General features: G+C 48.8%; 1 protein-coding gene across 1 annotated transcript in view; it reads right to left on the bottom strand.

Annotated features, from left to right (window-relative positions):
• The window catches only part of LOC105921809 (meiosis-specific, MEI4 homolog (S. cerevisiae)), a 60,792-nt gene extending 52,942 nt beyond the window's left edge, over positions 1–7,850 (bottom strand). The window contains exons 1-2 of the mRNA XM_021313608.2: positions 7,663–7,850; positions 6,210–6,455 (exon numbers count right to left, since the gene is read on the bottom strand). Coding sequence (XP_021169283.2) covers positions 6,210–6,455; positions 7,663–7,690 — 274 coding nt within the window. The 5' untranslated portion in view covers positions 7,691–7,850. The remainder of the gene's footprint in view (positions 1–6,209; positions 6,456–7,662) is intronic.
• Positions 7,851–17,852: the final 10,002 nt, after the last annotated feature.

The following is a 17,852-nucleotide window of genomic DNA, read 5'->3' on the forward strand; positions in this document are numbered from 1 at the left end:
GAGAGATCAGGAACTACAAACTAAAACATCCTGTGGAAGTACTGCCAATAAAGTTGACCGTGTTATTTAAATATTGGACGCAAACTGCTGGTTTTTCACCCAAAGAGCAGCTTTGTTATTTTATATATATATATATATATATATATATATATATATATATATATATATATTTTTTTTTTTAAGTTTTGGTGGCCAGTGTGCTCCGCCATACTTGATGGAAGTAAAATCGATGTATGACCAGCAACAGAGAAGAAAACGCTGAATGAGGATTTGTTTTGTTTGCGTCTCCTTTAAATCACTTTTATGCCGTAAACCCCAACGTCTCGCTCTCCTCCACCTCCCAGGAACTCAGAGCCTCTGGGGCCCCTGCAGCCTCTGGGGCCCCTGCAGCCTTTTGGGCCCCTGCAGCCTCTGGGGCCCCTGCAGCCTCTGGGGCCCCTGCAGCCTCTGGGGCCCCTGCAGCTGGAGGCTTTGCTCCCGTTTTACCGATAGACGTGTTGAAGCATGGTTTATCACTCTAGATCCTCTCAGGGTCGATGACACGCTCTGATCTCCTGCTGTGAGCCGGAGCTTTTTGTTGCTGAGTGAAAACAGAGAGACGTTGGTCTGAGCTCTGAGAGACGAGGAGCAGACTGAACTGCCACCTCCTGAAAACAGGAAGCAGCCGTGGACCTAAAGCTGGAGGGTTAGCTGCAGCTTTAGCAGCACCGACTCTCTGCTGAAGACCCCCCCCCCCACCCCCGGTAAACTGCCTGTGGATCAGAACGAAAGTTTCTGCTGTAACTACGGTTCTATTTCATCCCTACTGACCGCCAGAGGCGGTGCTTTAAGAACTGAATGATAATTCTAGCGCATGTGCAGGTCGAGTACTAATGACAACAAAGTCACCTGTGACCTGCCGGGGACCCACGTGACTCTATATAGTCACGTGGGTCCCCGGCGTTCAATCCCTCAATCTCCTCGTGAAAAGCAGAGATTCCGAGGGACCAAGCACTCTGGCGGTCATCCGGGATTCATAGAACCGTAGTTACAGCAGTAACTTTCGTTCTATTTCATCCCTACTGACCGCCAGAGGCGGAGCTTTAAGCACTGGATGACTTATGTCAACAAGGTCACGAGGAATCAGCAATATTCACCTAACGTGTTGTAGATGTATGCTGCTCCAGAATTCTTTGAAGGGGATGAGGCGCAGCCACATTCACCTTGTAAAATTGAGTAAAGGTACTCTGTGATTTCCAGGAGGAGTCATGGCAGCAAACAATGTCGACATGCCCCTTGTAGAGTGGCACTTCACTCCTGTTGGCAGAGGCTGGTCCTGCAAGGCATAAGCCTTGGAGATCAAATCCACAACCCAGTGTGCCAGTCGCTGCTTAGAAAGTGCCTGACCTTTCCGTGAGCCGGCGTAGCAAACAAAAAGGCTATTTGTCTTTCGGAAGGATGCCGTGACATTGATATATGCCTCAAGGGCACGAACAGGGCACAGTGGTTCGGAGGGGCATCCCGTATCAAACCGAGCAAGATGGAGTGGCTGGTTACCGTCCGCCCCCAGTGACACCTTAGGAATGAACGCTGCGTCAGGCCACAGTGTGACACCTGACCCATCAGGATTCCACCGGCAGCAGGGCTCGGCCACCGAGAGAGCCTGCAGTTCACCCACACGCTTTGCTGAAACCATCGCCAAAACGAACGCTGTCTTCAGTGAGAGCCATTTGAGGTCTGCTGATGCCAGGGGCTCAAATGGGGGGGATCGAAGAGCTTCAAGCACCAGAGAAAGGTCCCATGCCGGTGCCACAGGGCGGTTGGCTGGATGCAAACGCTGAGCACCTCTCATAAACAGCACAACGTCCTTGTCTCAGCCCACTGTGCAACCATTCAGCCCGACATGCCGACAGGAAATGGCAGCTACATATACTTTTAAGGTAGATGGAGACCGCCCCTGATCCAGCAATTCCTGCAGGAAGGTCAGTATGTCAGAGACTGAACACTGCACCAGGTCCTGCCCTTTATTACGGCACCAGGTTGCAAAGAGAGCCCACTTGTTATCATAGACAGCTTGTGTGGATGGCGCCCACGCATTAGCCATTGTATGCCCTACTGACCCAGTGTATCTCGAGAAAGTGGACCCCGGCCTTGGAGGAGCCAAATCCAGAGCTGGAGCCGATCGTGGGTGCAAAATCTGACCCCCCAGCTGGGAGAGGAGATCCGTCCTGCAGGGGAGACGCATTGGCGAGCCGGAGCTGAGCTCGTGCAGTAGAGGAAACCAAGTCCTCGCTGGTCAGAAGGGTGCTACCAGCAGAACCCTGTGCCCTTCTTGGCGTACCCTTAGGAGAGTCTGAAAAAGCAGACTGAATGGTGGAAAGGCGTGAAGGAGGGTCCGGGGCCAGTCGTGTGCCAGCGCATCGTGGCCCAGAGGGCTGCTGTCGTCCAAGGAGAACCAAAGGGGACAGTGAAATGCGTCCCTTGAGGCAAAGAGGTCCACGTCCGCCCTGCCGAAGACCTTCCAGATGTCCTCCACTACCTCTTGGGGAAGCTTCCACTCTCCTGGAAGCGGCTTCTGGCGGGATAGAAAATCTGCTGGCACATTCTCTGGCCCGGGGATGTAGGCTGCTCTGAGGCTGGCCAAGTATGGAGCTGCCCAGGTTAGCAGCTGTTAAGTCAAACACAACGGTTTCCTTGACCTGGTACCCCCTTGGTGGTTGATGTGAAAAACCACAGCAGTGTTGTCTGACCTCACTCGCACATGCTTTCCCTGCAGGCCTGGGAGAAAGCTCTGAAGAGCCAGAAGTACAGCCTGTAATTCCAGGACATTGATGCATTCCCTGCTCTGCCACTGGGACCATGTCCCATGTGCCATTTGGCCCCGCCAGGTTGCACCCCAGCCCGTGGAGGATGCATCGGTAAACACAACTCGGGAGCCGAGCGGGACCCCTGTCGTCATAAACGCCCTGACCCTCCACTGGGACAGAGACTGAAGACACTGAGGCCCCACCCGAAGTCGTCTGAGACGATGAGTGTTCCGTGTGGAGTCCAGACCGAAGCTGTTCAACCACATCTGGAGGGGCCGCAATGACAGCAGTCCCAAGGGCACTACGGCGGATGCGGCTGTAAGCATACCCAAAAGGCAAAGATACCGCACAAGAGGTGGTGCCATGCCACGCCTGAATTCCGGAAGGATGCTTAATACGCTGTTCACCCACTGGGGTGACGGGCAAGCGGTCATTGACACAGGATCCATGGCAATGCCCACGAAGACAGTCTGCTGTGAGGGAGTCAGACTGCTTTTCTCCATGTTTACCTGCAAGCCCAAACATCCCACATGATGGAGCACTAACCGGGTATCTCGGACCGCCTGGTTCCGTGTTGCGGCACAAATGAGCCAGTCGTCCAGGTAAGGGATGATTCTTATTCCTTGTGCCTGCAGAGGAGAGAGGGCCGCTGCGACACATCGGGTGAACACCCTGGGAGACAGCGAAAGTCCGAACGGAAGGACGCTGAACTGAAAGTGCCTCCTCTGAAAGGCAAAACGAAGAAACCGCCAATGGGGCGGAGCGATTGGAACATGAAAATAGGCATCCTTGAGATCTATTGAAGTGAACCAATCGCCCGGGGAAATTGCCTGCAATACTTCCTTGATGGTAAGCATATGAAAAGGCATGACCTTCAGGTACGCATTCAGGCCTCTGAGGTCCAAGACTGGACGCAGGCCCCCAGTCTTCTTCGGAACCAGAAAATATATTGAATAAAAGCCCCCTGGATCCCGCAGGGGGTCCACAGGCACTATAGCGCCCTTGGCCAGCAAGGTGCAGATTTCCTGGTTTAGTGCCTGTACCTTCACCGGGTCACGGATCACAGTCATCCTGACCCGGCCAGGGACGGGTGGCCTGCGGCGGAATTGAACACGGTACCCCCTGGACAGTGTGGACAACACCCACAAATCTGGGGTGTGGGCAGCCCAGAAGCCGAGCTGTCCTGGGGTAAAACAACCGACCGCAGGCCCTAAGGCGTCATCTGCGGGCCCCACGGCCCCTTGAAGGCTTGGGAGGACGCCGACAAGACTGCGTGGCTCGAAAGGAACGAGATGACCTCGCCCCAGCTTGGCCTTGAGCCTGGTTTCCGTGACCTGGAGCAGGCCTTTGGACCGATGTCTGGGCTGGTACCAGCCCCTGTGGCTCAAGGGAAAGAGATGGGCGTGAAGGCCTCCGCGAAGGACCCGCAGCTGCCAAAGTGCGGACAGGTTGGCGATCACGTCTTTGAAGGCCTGCCAGCTGCTGCCTTGTTCTAGAGGCCTGAGCTGTACGGTCCAAGGCCTCCAGTGCTGCAGAGCCAAAAAGTTCCCCCGGAACGACAGGCAGGGCCCGAAGGGTTCTCTACAAGGATCAGTAAGAGGCGACTGCGCCAACCAGACCTGGCGGCGAGCACGAACCAGCGTGGACAGTGTGCGTCCAAGCTCTCTAATCATGAGAGCAAAGGCCTGCAGAGGTGCATCAACCAGGCCTTGCGTGGCGTGGTCCAGTGGAACAGACTCCAGTGAGGAAGACAGGGCCAACATAAGATGGGAGAGAGAGTTCCCAATCCGGCCCATGCGGGCCCCAGAGTCATAGGCCTTGCAGAGAAGGTCGTCGGTAATGCGACACTGAGGGCGCGGACAACGCGCATTGGGCCGCAAAACCTCATCAGGTGGGACAATAAGAGAGGCAATGCCAGGTTCCACCGCTGGCATCTGCCCCAAGCCAACCCTGGGTGCCTCCTGCATAGCTGCCAGGACCCTGCCATCTGTTGTCAGACGTGAAAGCGCCTTGGTGTCTGACCAGCAAGCATGTAGCTCCCGTATATACTCCCCAGAGGGAGGAACCACAAAGGCAGTCTCTGATCTACTGCGCTTAAAGAAGGCGCTGGAAGCTGCAGGCTGGGTCTGAGGAACATCAATATGTAAACGGGCAAGAGCCGTTCGGATGGCGGCTGTCACAGACTCCCCCGTATCCTCCTGGGAGGCAATGGAGTCAGACCCGGAGGCCCCGGAGCCCAGCTCCTGGAGGTCCTCACAGAAGTGGGTGCCAGAGGCCGCCACAGAAATAGCATCATCATCATCATCCATGATTGACACTTCATCCTGCTGGGGAGGGAGAGCCGCGCTGCCATCACCCCCAGCCTGAAAGGACTGGAGAAGGGCCTTCATTTCGGCCAGCTCCGAGGTGAGATGATCCACTCTTGTGGACAATCTCCCTGCATCAGTCTGTCTGGCTCGTTTTGCCGGCACCAAAGGTGCAGCCACAGTTGGCCGTTTGCACATCGTCTTTCCCGGTGGCAACAGACTATGCGGCGCAGCGCCCGCCCAGTCGGTAGACCCAGTTGGTAGGCTGCTGCAGCGCAGCCAACCGACTCAGCCTGACCGACCGGGGCATGACGGAGCAGTTAGGGCAGGCGTCATCCGACAGCGCCTCCCGGAGATGTTCCACACCAGGACAGGAGGGACACAAATCATGCCCGTCGTCGGGCTGAAGCGGAGCCAGACAGGTCGAGCAGCACAAATTTTCCAGCATCATAATGCTGAAGGCGTGATCAGCCCGCCACCAACAAGAAGTCACCACGAGCAGGAAACGCCACCGGCGACTCTGTTGTAGGAAAACTCCCTTAGAGGTTTCGAACACAGCGTGAGCAGAAACGCCACCAGCGAGTCGGCTTGTTAACTAAGGATGAACTCAACGCGAGCAGCAACGCTACTGGTGAGTAAAAAGAAGCACAAAATTACCGTGGTAAATCAGCGCGAGCAGTAAACTACTGCTGAGAAAAGAACAAAACTTACCAGTTCATGTCGCTGCGACCGCAGATCTGGTAAAGTGAAAGCAGCTTGTGCAGCCCCTGGAGGGCGAGACTTACCCGCAGCTCCGACCCAACCCGCTCACGGGGCTACCAGCAACAAGCAGCTAGGTTTAGCACGTGCTAAACACAGAAGCAGTCAGCTTCACACGACCAGACCTGCGCGCGAGAAGAACGAAGGGATTGAACGCCGGGGACCCACGTGACTATATAGAGTCATGTGGGTCCCGGCAGGTCACAGGTGACTTTGTTGTCATTAGCACTCGACCTGCGCATGCGCTAGAATGATCATTCAGTGCTTAAAGCACCGCTTCTGGCGGTCAGTAGGGATGAAATAGAACCAGAGCAGCCGCCTCATCGTCACACCACCTTGCTCCTCCTTTCTCACCCACCTGTCGTCTGCCTGCTCCTCTCTGCCTCCACCAGGCTCCTGGACATCAGCAGCTCCTGCCTCAGCCTCAGCACCTCCTGCCGCAGCACCTGGGCCGTCTCCCTCCACGCCGCCTCCTGCCTCCTCATTCTGCGGCCCAGCTCCTCGGCGTGCTCCCGGCCGCTGGTGCCAGGGGGTCTGCTCCTGATGACGCCCACCGCCACCGCCACCTGGGCCTGCGTGAGGAGCCAGGCGGCCCGGCTGGACCCTAGCAGACAGAGCAGGGAGCTTCAGGCCTCCTTTCTTTTGGTTCCTAATGGTCTGGAGAACATCTGGAAGTACTGGTCAGCAGCAGTTCTCCAGGTTCCTGAAGGTCCCCCCACATGTTCTCACCCTCTCAGTCCTGCATCATGTTCAGAGGGCCTCTTATTTACTGAGCCACTGCTTTTCTAGCTAGGGAGGCACTTTGTTCCACTCTGTGTAAATATGTCTGGGTTTCCCCGCTGTGGGATTATAAAGCTATTTCCTATCTTACATTGTATTTATTACTATTATTAAACCTTAACCAGGAATAAACTTGTTGACATTAAAAACCAGGAGAGTTCTGGCTCAGACTGACCGCAGCAGAGTAAAGCCAGGCGGCTTTTTGCCCTTTTTGACTTTCTTGGACCGGGCCGTCGTGTCATATGGGGGGGGATGGGGGGGGGGGGGGGTTCTGTTGTTGGTCCTCGGTTCTAGAATAACCGCCCCTGCACATCAGAGACGCTCCTTCTCTGCCCACCTTTAAAACTCGCCTTAAAACCCCATTATTATTAAAACGCTATTATTATTAAAACGCTATTATTATTTGCCGTTAGGGTCTTTTTACACATTCTCTTTTTATTTCAGTTTTTAATGGATGTGTTTAAGTTTGCAGCGCTGCACAGCATTCTGTTTTTAAGCGCTTTTTAAATAAAGATATGGCCTCTAACGGTCAGACTGGAGGCAACAGCAGACACGCTGAGGCAGGGCGACGCCGCCCCGGTCACCGGCCCGGTCACCGGCCCGTCCCTCTCCGCGGCACACCGGCTCCCTAAAGCAGGCAGCGCCTGGACCGGGGGACCGGGACCGGGACCGGGACCGGGACCGGGACCGGGACCGGGACCGGGACACCCCCGCCCCTCCCCTCCCCCAACATGGCGGCAACAAACCAGCCGCTTCCCTGCCAACATGGCGGCCAACCTGCTAGCGGTCTACGGGGAGTTACTCATTCCTAGCAAACGTGTGAAAAACATCAGCTTCATTGCACAAATAAAAGCAACGTCGCTTAGTTTGAGGAGAAACTTAAAGTTTTTTAACGACTATATTTGATTCTCCACTTAAAGCCTGCTACAAGCTAGCGAGCCGTTAGCTAGCCCGGCCGGAAGGAGCAGCTCAGTAACCGGCATGTTTAACGCAGCCTCCGTTGCTACAGCAGCTAGCTACGTCATCAGTACCGTTCCCGGTGCTCCGTCCCTCCTCCATCGGTAGTTGTAACGGAACCGGCCAGCTGACGGTCCTCTCCCGGTGGTGCTCCGCCGAGATCCGTGACAGGAAACTGCTTCAGAGCTTAAAGGTTCTGTTTAACCTGAGGACCATGCCGGAAAATTCATTCAGCTTCATCGGAACAACAAAAACACATCAGAAAGTATTTAAGTTATTCTCAAGCATTAGATAAACATAAAGAGAATTAAGGAGCCAATAGTAAATATTTTCTGTATTTACTGGAATGAGATTCTGGGTGCAGAGGAGTCATTGGTGCCTTCCATTTGCCTCAGAAAACTAAAACTAAAGGTTAGATTCTAAAATGACATCTTTGTTTTGTTCCTGGCATCTCTAATAAATGTCCTTTAAAGCTGTAGTGAGTTTTTTCCAGTAGGAAATCCCAGCTTCCCATGGAAAACCAACTTTAAAGGCCACTAAAGTGGGACTTTCCCCTCAGAAAGTCGATAAAAATGTCTTGATTATCAAGAACTTTATTGTCACTATGTGTGACCATAATGACATTTTCTGTGAGGCAGACATAATGCACATTAATATCTACACAGACACAACCGACATGGATCCAGCCTGGCAGCTCCTCCATCAACAACAAGGTGTGATGACAAAACGTTGCAATGATTAAATCCAGATGGATGGATGAATGGATGAATGATGGATGATGGATGGATGGATGGATGGATGAATGGATGGATGGATGGATGGATGCTGGATGAATGAATGATGGGTGGATGGATGGATGGATGAATGATGGATGGATGCTGGATGAATGGATGATGGATGGATGGATGATGGATGAATGAATGATGGATGGATGGATGGATGAATGAATGATGGATGGATGGATGAACCTATTTTATTATGTAAAACTATATAAATTGGGTTAATAAGGACAACATCACCAGTTTGTGCCGGGCGCTCCACCTGAAGTTAACTGAGTGAAACTAAAGTTAGGACGCTGTTTCCTGTTTCTGGGTTAATCTTATTCTAATTAGCTATAAATTAGCAGAGTTGACTTCCAGTGGAGGTTTAACCTTTTCAAAGTTTCCTGAGTGACATTTTCTAGTGTTCTCCAGTTTTGAGAGGGAAGCTGTTGAAACATGGCCGCCTCTTTGAGCCATCATTAAAACCTCGGCCTCATTATCTGCACAAACACTCAGCGTCTGTTTCTACGCAAACGTGTGGCATGCTGGTTGTCTCATTGCTGCAGTAATTGTTTAAAACTGCAAACTTAAGAAATGTCCAATCTTTTAAAAGAAATTCAGTCTATTGGGTTTGCCTGAAGTGGTTCTCAGTGTTTGCACTGATGGCTCATTTAAATATTAATTAGCCTGGATGGAAAAACGAATGGAGGGACTTACCAAACAGAAAGATATAAAGACTACCATTAAATATTAAATGCTGAATGCTGGATTTAAAAAGGAGTACAATGATAATAAATTTCACCTAAATGTCATTATAGTTACATACTGAAAATAAAGACTCTTGACTCCTGATAATGGAAAGGGGTAGATATTAAAGAGATTAACAGAATAATTCAATAGTAGAAGAGGATGATGAAAACACAGAAACAGTGAAAAAACAGAGGATAGGTGGGAGTCTGCTGTGGCGTGATGGACCGCAGCTTCAGGTTTACTGGGGACAGGAAGTATTCCTGAGGCAGGCAGGAAGAGGAGAAGTTTGAAAATGTCTGCCAGTTTCTCTCCACTGAGGACGGTCGAGGGTTTCCCATCAGGCCCGGCGGCCCTCCTCAGGTTCACCAGCCTAGGTCCACGCCGCTCCGGCCCCACAGTGAAACGTTTCTGACGTTGTGGCGACTCCATCGCTGTCTTCATAACACAGCTAAAGCAGATTTACACAGACAGGCTTTTAACTAACGTTTATGGTTACTCTTCTTTTGTGAATCACTTTTATCTGGGAAAGGTGCTATGCAAATACAACTTTACTGACTTTTAGGAGCTGGTAGCTCCTCTATCAGTGAGACAGCAGCCTTCACAGCAGGGCATTATGGGTATTAATAATGGCGGCATTCATTCCCTTCAGATCTAACGAGGGTTGTTGTTGGAGAGACGCTCTGCTAGTTTCCTTTGGTTTTATCGTTTGGCTGCTGTGAAGCCCTTCTTCTATAATACTGGACTCCGGATCTGCTGTCTGTGAGGGCGAGCTTCTCCGCTCATCCAGGCTAGATTGTCCAACATGGGGTTAAGGAACTGCTCCATAAGCACGGGGAACGTTGAAGTAAATATAATCTAATATGTTTGATTCTCTGCTGCCACATTTCACAAACTTTAAATGTGCCTGATTAAAATGTCCTGCTATCATGAGAACACCATCAAGATGAGCCTGTTGTCTTATTATTGGAGTGTTCCTGCTTCTTAACGCCACAGAAACCCTGCAGGTCATCGTCCACCTCCGAGAGACTGAGGAGGACTGTGGCTCAGGGAACCAAAGCAGCATCTGCACTTCCTGCAGGTTCTCTGTGAAGCAGAAGCTGCTCATGTTCTCCTATCATGTTCTCACTGACTGCATCTCGTTGCGGCATGCTGGAAGCAGAGCAGCAGATGAAACGGCATTGCAGAGGGTCTTACATACGGCACAGATGATCCCAGACGCCTCTGTCCTTCCTGGAGCAGAATGCCATTTCTGGATGCATCACAATGAACTTTATGCGGCAGGTTTGTGGGAACAAACCAGCATTTGCATTGTGTGAGAAACAGGCAGACAAGCAGTCAGCAGCTACAATCTATATTTATATATTTAATATAGCTATATTTAAACAAACATTTTACAGAGAAAATGTTAGAAAAGTCGCAGTATGTACAAAATCAGTGTTTTGTTTTTTTGTTTGACCCGCATACATGTATCTGTACATACTTACATACTGGGGTTGGTGCAAAATGCTGATTGTTTCCTGCAGAGCAGCTGCTCATCAGAACCCAGCCTGGGGGCAGAACCTGGTTCTGGGTCGGCTCATTTCAGCCATCAGCGCTCTCTAGCGCCGCCCTGAAGGTAGACGTCTGAATAACCTTCTACTGATCCAGGACCTGTACGGGTCTTGAATGGATGGAAGGTTCTGCCGATCCTCTCTGTAGATCTGATTGTTGCAGTTTGGACCTGTCAGGTTCTTTGGAGGAGCTGAAGCGCACAGAGATGGAAGAGGTCAGGACAGACCGGACAGACTGGATGATGGTGGTGGAGAAGATGAGCAGCAGCTCCTGAGGAGGGCTGGTCTCTGCCGGCCCTTCCTACAGATGGTGTCAATGCGTGAGGACCATCTCAGGTCCCGAGAGAAGGTGGTTCCTAGGAATCGTAAGTGATCCACTGGAAACAGTGTGTTGTTGAGGATGGGGGGGGGGGGGGCAGAGTCAGGAGGGTTCTTCTGAAGTCCATCGTCTCCAGTGGTGCAGGCCAGGCGGCTGCAGTGCTTTGCTTGTGTTTCTTTCCATGGGAGAGGTACGGATCGTTCTGGAACTTTACTCCACCTGATCTGCAGCAGATGCACCAGGCTAACAGCTGATCTACACTGACCAGCTCTGCTCAGTCTTCTCCTGGTCAACCATCTGGACGAGGAACGTCTGGGCATCGCCTCGCGTAAAGGCCCATTCATACCTCACGTAAAAGACGGATACGTGTGGAGTGTTTCATACGTTCTAACCGTCGATTTCGTTCGTATTTTGACACGAAAATTGGGAGCTTACGATTACAGACGAAACGGATCAATACGGAGCAATACTACCAGAAACGGTGGGGGCGCTATTGAGTTTGTAGTACAAAATGTCAACAAAACCACAAAGAAGGTTGTAATTCTGGGCTTTAAACAATGGCGGGATGCGAGGAACGACTTGCGGAGCTTGTCTGCAGCAACCCACATATATGATGTGTCGTGTCCGGGGCACAGGGACAAACAAAAAGTTTACTTACGGAGCAAATACAACAAAATCACGTCTTGGACCGTCGCCATGGTTGATCAGTGACAAATCATTGGCACCCAGCACTGCCACCTAGAGGACATATTGGTTATTGCGCACCTCAACGTACGGAGGTATGAAGGAGTCAACGGATAGAAGGTACGGACAGAAATACGGACGTGTAGGCCAACCGTAGGGTATGAATGGACCTTTAGACGGACAGCTGTGTAGCGATCTTCATGGAGACGTGGCTGCACTGCATCCCTGACGCTGCGCTACAGCTAGCAGGCTGCAAGGAGGATGAAAGGTGGAGGTCTGGCAATCTACGTTCACAACATTCTTGGTGCCCAGCTGCAAAAGTAACCTGGACCTTGTACTCTCCCTGATCTGGGATCAGCTCTGTCATCATTGCTGCCTACAAACTGCCTACATGCAGCTAATGCTAAATTAACACGGGGGATGAAGGGCCGTGGATGTGGAGCTGCACTGTCCTACCCACCAACCCACTCAGAGTGTTTCCTACGCACAAACCGTGGGTGGACGGCACGGTGCGGTCCCTGCTGAAGGCGTTCAGACCAGGAGGAAGAGCGGCCCGCCTCAGGGCCACAGGTGAGCTGAAAAGGCGTCCTGAAGGCAAAGCACAGGTACGAGCAGCGCACTGAGGACGCTTCCACAGCAACAAGCCCGTAAGATCAGGACCGTCACAGATTATAACAGCGACCAGCAGCCCAGCAGCGACAAACAGCTTCTTCACACACTTCAAGTCTCCAAGCAGCTGAAAGTCTGAACTAGAGATCGACCGATTTAAAATGGGTTTTAAGGCCGATACCGATTATTCTGACAGTCTAACCGATACGTGCTGCCGATTTTTTTTGGGGCCGATTCTTGATATTGTTTTTCTTTCTCTATTTACATGATAAAAAGGACAAAACTTGATTTTAAACTAGCTAATATTAATAATCAGCTTCAGACCGCAGTTTGAAAGGTACACAGAAAAGCATGCATCTTACGGCAGCGCTTTGTCGCACTTAATGAACGCGTCACAGCGGGAAAAGAGCTCTCTAGTCCTGAGCACCGCTGCAGTGGACGAACATAATTCATGTAAAGTTAGATGCTGTACGCGGAGTGATTGGTGACTGTATGTGGAGACGTACATGCTGGAGATCAGACGTGGGTTTTTGCATGCAGAAACAGACAGACACCGCTGTTTCCTCCCGCTCACAGTGAGACAGACTTTCTAAGGTCAGATCAGTTAATTAGACAATTAAACCACTCAAAGGCTTATTGTTGGCGCCCAGTATTATAACATTATCAGCCGCTCTCTGCCAGGGATGGAGCGACAATGTAAACGCGTCACGTGATCTCCAGGCATGCTGAATACGCTGATGGATCGGTATCTGCCGATTAACGCAGCGCACACCTTCTGTGTCAAAATAGTTTCTGTCCATCAGAGCTGTCAGCTGTGATAAGAAAGACGTCTCGCTGCTACCATCGCTGTACCTCGCTACTACGGCTAGATTTCGTCAGGATGCTAGAATTATTAATGTCTCTTTGATATTTTATCAATCTGTATTTTACTTTTCCTATATCTCGTTTTCCTTATTTTTGGTTGTATATTGATGCATTAGGTGCATCTTTGATTTCTGTCATGATTTGGGAGGTGGATGCTGGACGGAAACGCAGATGAAGGTATTTGTAATGAAGTAAGAAAGCAAAGTTACAGGCGTACGACATGAAGCGGGGATAAAGCAGGAGGTGCCACAGCAGGGGGGAACACGAGAGGAACAGGTGGTTTAAATAGGAGGAACCAGAGAGGAACCAGAGAGGAACCAGAGAGGAACCAGAGGAACGCAGGTGAAGGTAGGGAGACGTGTGACAGGAACACAGGGAAAAAGAATCAGAAACACAGGATCATTAACTGAAGAAGATAATGACTAAAACATGATCATTTCATTATACGGTATCTCATATAATGACATTAAAGTTATTGTATCAATTCCATTAAATTCTAAAACACTCTATTGATCCCAAAGGGGAATTAAATCACTACTCCAACATGCAGCTAACCCTAACCCTGCACAGCAGAATTCATTCTGTTCTCTTCTGAAACCTGATCAGATTGTTGAGAAAAACAGTTTATCCAGAATCAGGCAGTAAATCAGCATCTTCTGGCCCCTGCAGAGTAAACAGCTCGGCTCAGACTCTCTGCCTTTGTGAACGATGGTGCATCTATCAGAGCTTCTCCCCACCTGAGTCTGCAGCGCCAGGTTTGCACCAACAGGCTGGATCCTGAGCGCCAGCGCCGGGGGGGGGGGGGGGGGGGGGGGGGGGAGTTGATGATTTATGCTGAAATCTCACTTTTTCACTGGTTTGTCTGGAGGAGCTAATCCTGCAAATAAAGAAATTTCCCCGTGGCTTTTTAAACAAAGTAAAACATGTTTTATAGAATAGAATAGAATAGAATTGAATTGAATTGAATTGAATTGAATTGAATTGAATTGAATTGAATTGAATTGAATTGAATAGAATAGAATAGAACGATTATTTACTGTGCTACAGTGGAGAAATTCAGGTGTACCAGCAGCAAAGAGCACGTTTAAATTATGAGAAGAACCTCATAATTCACTCATAACCAGGCTGTTAAAATAGATTCTCATCTGAGCTTTGAGGCTCACATCAAACACGGTCTGCAAGCCTCCTTCCTCCACCTCAGAAACATCACCAAACTTTGTCCCACACTCCTCCGGCAGATGCAGAAAAGCTTGTCCAGGCTTCTGTCTCCTCCAGGCGGGACTACTGCAACTCGCTCCTCATCGGGATCCCTGAGAAAAGCCTTCAGAAGCTGCAGTCCGTCCTAAACGACGCTGCTCAGATCCTGATGAGGGTGTGAAAACATGACCACATCACCCCCATCCTCAGGTAACTTCACTGGCTTCCTGTCCCACTCAGGATGGAGTACTAGGCCTCCTTACCCACCAGTGCATCCACGGTGATGTCCCACCATACCTTGAGGAACTTCTCACCCCACAGACCTCTGATCTACGGCAGCATGTCTGCTGGAACCACCGAGGATGAAGCTCCGTAACGGGAGGTCAGGCTTTCTGCTCAGCTGCTCCCAGGCTGTGGAACGTTCTCTCTAACCATCTGAGGAACCTACAGACTGTGGACGCTTTTAAACGTGGCCTTAAAATCCTCCTTTTAGGAGAGCTTTTATTGAACTCTTCCCCTTTTTTTTACTTATTGTCTTTGATTATTTTATCTTTTCTTTTACTTTTATTTTCATGCTCTCCATGTGCTTTTATTTTGTAGCACCTTACCTGTTTTACTAGTAGCACTTTGGGATTTTTTATAAATATAAAGTGCATTACAAATGCAAAGTATTATTATTACTATTATTAGAAATGAAGTTATTAAAACTAGTATAAAGAGTAAAATTAAAGTAAAATGTCCAACTGATAGTGGGTTGTTGATTCTAAGAAATGTGTTTAAACTTGTACGTATATTATCCATAAAAACACAGACAGACTGTTTACCAGAAGGAAAAAAGTGGGAAAACCGCATGGGATGCGAATAATCATCGTTTACTTTATTGTCCGAGTCATTTTTCCAAACTAGAAATCTGACGGCGTGTGACGAACATGCGACAAATTCGGAGGTTTAAATATATTGAAGTGTATCACATGATGTGAAGTTATAAATTATAATTAAACAGGAAACCAAAAGCTGAGATGTAAAGATAAGAATGACAACACAAACTGAATAATCTGTGGATAAAACAAAGAATTAAGAAATAATTTAAAGGTTTTATGGCATTAGATGTATTTCAGCTCTGCGTTCAGGCCTGTGACACATAATCCAGAATATATGGATGGTGTTGGAGCAGATGTTAAGCATCTGGGCAGAGTTGCTGAGGATCTCCATTCTGACGCCACACAGGAGAAACAAATGAAAGTGATGAATGTTCCTCAGAGATAGACTGAAAAGGGTTCAGCCGTTCTGCTGGGTCACTGAGGGTCCGTCCGTCTGGTGAACCCCCGTTTTAACGAGGTCACACCGGGCTGGAGCCGCCATCAGAGCCGCTAATTAAGCCAGACCCAGAACCGTGTGCAAATGGCTCACAGGTGCTGTGGACTGAAAGGCGTCGCTGCTGCTTGTTGCAGTTCTTCATGCTTTAATATTTCTCTGGTTACAAAAATAAACGGCAACAAACTGTTGGGTTGCGTCGCATTTCATCATTTGCTCCACATTGCTTTTTTCCTGCATCTGTCTAATTTCAATTTTCTGCAGCTTTAAGCTTTTATTCCTTCTTTACTTTCTCTGCTTTTTCAGCCTTCTCTTACCTTTAATTGAGAACCAATCAGAAAACAGCAGGTAAGGCCAAAGAGAGGAGAAGCTGCTGCGGGTCAGAGGTGCAGAACAGCAGGTCCGCTTTGACTACAATAACTATCAATGCCATGGTAGTTATTAACAAAGTGCTTGAATCATAGCACCGAACATAGATCTAAAATGTTTAGATCTGTTAACTGACACAAAGGATGATATTAAATGTGATTGGACAGTTTCAGCATGCTAGGATTTCATTTTAAGTTCAGATCTAAAGAATTTGCCAAGAACAATCTTCATAGTTTGATGATTGTGTTAGCAGGCTTACTACCTGATGCTACTACAAACATAATATTTCATTTGACACTCTCAGTAATAATAACCAGCGGTGAGTGGTGCTGATGTCCCATTGGACAGTGGGCCAGCCCTGGGCCTCTGCTCTGGTTCTGTGTGGTTCTGGTTGAAAACTGGTGGACCTGGAGGTTAGGTCCACTATTTGATCTCCAGGTTGTGTTTGAATTCCTTTGAGTTCATATTTCAGAGAGAAGGTGAAATATTTCAGCGTCCACGCTCCTTCACTTTCAAGCTCATCTCAGACTCCTACCCTAAATTATCCTGTTTCATGTCATCACTTCACAAAATCTTTTAATAAATCACTGTGATTACTGATAGTTTATTTATTCAATAAATGATCAGCTCCAATATAATCAATCAGCTTTCATTCCAATGTCTGTTTTGTGGAAAAATCTTCTCTGTAGTGAACCTCTAAGTGATAATTGGGGAGTGGTGGCCTATTAGAGCACAGAGCTTTGGTCCCAGAGGTTCTGAGTTCAACTCCCACAGACTGCCACTCTGAGTCCCTGAGCAAGACCCTTAACCCCTGATTGCTCCCAGGCACCACACATGGCAGCCCACTGCTCCCCAAGGGGATGGGTTAAGATGCAGAAATGAATTTCTCCTTTGTGAGATCAATAAAGTTCAATTATTATTATTAATTTAGTTTATATAATATAGTTTCATTTTTAATTTCCATGTTCATTCAGGCTTATCTTTCTATAGTATTATCTGGTCATTTCATTATTTTTAGGGTGCCCACAAAGTAATATATAATAATAATCTTTCAGTCCTTTAGAGTTAAACTTCATGTTTTTCCAAACCTAAACCATGTTTAAATTACCGAGTCAGATTCAACATTTATTATTCTCTCAGTATTAAGAAAAATAAGTTCAAACATGAATAATGTTTCCTTTAAATCAGGGAGTCAAACTAGTTTCTGTATGGGGCCACTGAGGCATCATGAATCATTAAAAGAGCCGCTTGCACGTGTATAAATTTATCAGCAAAAAAAAGTTCATATTGGGGTGAGTTCCACTTAAAACTCATCATTCTGCATCACTTCTTCTCTTCATGGACATTTCTGGGTTGTTCTAACGTGTTGTGGGAAAACTGACATCTAGTGGCAGGATGCTGTTTACTACACAGTTAAAAATCTAATTTATATCCAGAGGCAGTTTTAGTCATTTATACACTTTATAATGATTTATGCCTCTACTTTATGACATGAGATGCTTTTTTTGGCTCTTGAGGACCGGGGATACATTGCTTGACGGGCCGTTATTTGGCCAGCGGGCCGTGGTTTTGACACGTGCTTTAAATGCCTCCAAAGAAACTGAATCTAGAAAGAAGCTAAATGACTGTAATGAACGGAGCACTGAGACAAAGAGCCTTAACCGGCCTTGTCCTTTATTTAGCTGAAACTACACAGGCTGAACTGTGACCAGAGCCTCCGCACCGTTCGCTGCTGGAAGGAGGAGGAGGAAAAGAGAGGAGGAGGATAGGCTGCGCTAATAAAAGCTGGAGTCGCTGAGCTGCCCTGACTGCTCAGGGAGCGGAGCTTCCCTGGATGTTCAGCAGCG

Source organism: Fundulus heteroclitus, unplaced genomic scaffold (genome assembly GCF_011125445.2).
Source record: "Fundulus heteroclitus isolate FHET01 unplaced genomic scaffold, MU-UCD_Fhet_4.1 scaffold_36, whole genome shotgun sequence".
Classification (NCBI taxonomy): Eukaryota; Metazoa; Chordata; class Actinopteri; order Cyprinodontiformes; family Fundulidae; genus Fundulus; species Fundulus heteroclitus.